This window comes from Agrilus planipennis, unplaced genomic scaffold (assembly GCF_000699045.2).
Source record: "Agrilus planipennis isolate EAB-ADULT unplaced genomic scaffold, Apla_2.0 scaffold556, whole genome shotgun sequence".
In the NCBI taxonomy this organism is placed as follows: domain Eukaryota; kingdom Metazoa; phylum Arthropoda; class Insecta; order Coleoptera; family Buprestidae; genus Agrilus; species Agrilus planipennis.
The window spans coordinates 1-2,861 of NW_020439446.1; the positions used below are offsets into that span (position 1 = coordinate 1).

Sequence of the window (2,861 nt, forward strand, 5' to 3'; positions counted from 1 at the left end):
GGTGTTGCTGGTTATTTGCTGCCCCATTTATTTGGTATTATTTATTGGTAATACAACTTCCAGCTTTTTCTTCTTATATAGGTATTGGTACCACTGTTTTCTTTTTTATTTTGAAACTATTGAAAATTTTTGTTAATGTTATTTTGGAAGTTAATTCTTTTCTATTAGGTACCTGCGATGTTATAACCTACCATTATTATTTCAATGCGAACAATTTAAAAAGGTTTCAGAATTAACACAACCCAATATAATCTAACTAGGATTATGTATTCTTCATCAAAACCCCCAAAAACAAAAAATTGTAAAGCTGTTTTTTTTTAAATATTTTTCAGATATGTGAGAAATTATTAGATACTAATAATAAATAATAATGAGCCTTTTTTTATTTTTGTGACATTTTTCCTAAACAAAATGCATATTTATAAATCACACGTGTATGATTTAAAGTTACGGTGAAATTGCGTAGAAACAAAAGAAACTCGATCGTGGTTTATCAATAAATCACCCTGTATGTGTCAAACAATGACTTGGGTGTTACTGAATTTGCGAATGTATCTAGGTATATTACATTACCATTTAATTGCCATTGAACGTGATATTTGCATTTCGTTTTCCAGCTTTGTTTAAGCTCAAGTTTTTATAAACATGCGAAACAACAATAGAACAATTACATGTAAACAGAAACGCCTTATTAACCGAAATATTAAACAAATGTGAAACGTACACTTGTAATCGTTGATGTAAACGTTCAATCAGATTGTTTTTTATTCATCTGAAAACAAAACAAAACCATTCGTAATAAAAGAATCCATCAAAAAGCGTGATTTTTCAAATTTATAACGAAAATAAACAAAGTGAACTTCACTGAATTTTATTTAAAAAAAATCGAAAATTGTACCTACAAGGAAACGTCACCAAGTTCCTTTTCATATTCTTCAAATCTTTTTCAATATCTAAACAACAAGGGTTGAGTAATGCATTTCAACCACGCTGTACTTTTGTGTAGTATGAATATATTATTTTTGATGTTATATAATTTAAAGAATATTATGCTCATAGGTACAGGGACGTATCCAGGTTCTTTTTGCGCGCGCCAAGGGTGAGCCCCACCGTTTCAAGTTCCGTGATAATACTAGCCAAAAATTATGTGGCCTTAGGTTATGCGTTATTATATTTTCGTTTCTATAGAATATAAAAAGTTATGTATTGTATAGTGTTTAACGTATGCGGTTTCAAATTTTCATTTTCAAGCCGGCACAATGTGCGTCCCGATGTATATACTTAGTTAATTATGCAAATTCGTAACTTAAAGATAAATAATTAATTATATATGTATATGTATATTTATCACATTTGTTAACTTTAATGTTTATTTGTAATTTAGTTAATAATCATTGAAGTCCTGAGGACCGTTCGTTCGAAATCGAATTTTTTAACAATACAAATTTTCCTAGTTCACTTTTCAATAAGAAAAATATCTATGAAGCCCTAAGGAATGTCGATAAAAGTGACTACAAAGTCAACAACAAAAATGAGGAACTCATAACCTCAAAAGATCTCTAAGCCACTTTCACAATCAGGAAAAAAATAGTCATGCTCGAGTACAAAGAAACAAAATTGTAAAAACAATAAAAATTGCTGACATTAATAAAATACAGGAAATCTAAGCTGCACTTACCATAATAAACATTTGACTGATAACACTAGAAACAAACAAAAAAAAAACAAACAAGCAACGCAACAATGAATTAAAAATTTAGTGCATCATTAATAAATTTAAAACAGCCAAGAGAATTAGTACTGCATTTAATCTGCTATTAATGCCCTCGCTTCCACTTTGACCTGCTTTGGGGGTCGATTTCGGGGGGTTTATGCTGTCCAAATGATTCTTCATTTTGGCTTTCATTTCGGGAGTAACGATTCCTTTAGCGTCACACGCAGTACCATTAATGGCATCTTTCACAGGAGCCGTAAGCAGTCTAAAGTTTACTTCGCTAGCATTAAACCCCTTGTACATAAATGTGGGCAACCTGTTGGACAACACCCACATGTTATCATCAGAATCGACCTTTATATCACTCGGAAACACCATGGTCACGTTACTCATATAAACCCTTCCCTGTGACTGCATTGTGTACCGTGGATTCGTGGTTTTCCAGCAAGCAATGGCGTTTAAATTTATCAAAGCGTAAAATAAAACTCCAGTCTTTTTGTCTAAGAACGAAACGCTGCTTTGACCTTTTGGTCCACGGCTACCAAGATGTCTAAACTCTCCATTGCTTTTCTGAGAAAGAGCTTTATCTTTAAGGAATTTCGTGGACACAACAAACTCATCTGTACTCGTCATGGGATGGAAGTACAAGTCGCTGGAACCGTCAGGTTTTATTTCTGACAAGCCCATACCGAATATACCATCGCTCCAGTGAAATACTATGCCGGAAACGTTAAATTCACCAGCGAGTGGATCAATATTGAAGTAGTTATGGTTTACTAACCACGAATCATTGTCTTTCCATGAGTAAACGACTAGACCTGGTGACGATATGTCTGCCAAGTACGCAAAAATTCTCGAACAGTCGTTATCCTCAATGGCAATGTTTGCAAACAAACTTTTGTTTTGTACGAATTGATCTTGTGGAAGTTCATACCTAGAAAAATAAGAAATTATTAGGCATCATTTATTCATTTAATTCCATTCAGTACAAAATTTTCTTTCATATGAAAAGACTAAGGTCTTCGGTGTTATTCGGGTTTAATGGTTATGGTCCAGTTTTGGCTCTCCTTCTTCAGTCCAGTTGGAGTCGTTTCGTGAAGTATAGGAAAAGTAAGAGAACAAATCTTGGATCCGGACCATGAAACCC

The 2,861-nt window shown here is 33.2% G+C and overlaps 1 protein-coding gene across 1 annotated transcript; it reads right to left on the reverse strand.

Moving 5' to 3' along the window:
- Positions 1-335: 335 nt before the first annotated feature.
- On the reverse strand, positions 336-2,650 carry LOC108743638 (protein yellow; the record flags this gene model as incomplete). The annotated part of the gene is given in 1 exon segment (XM_018479221.1): positions 336-2,650. A coding segment is annotated over 1 exon segment (894 nt), but the record flags the coding sequence as incomplete, so codon positions are not given.
- Positions 2,651-2,861: the final 211 nt, after the last annotated feature.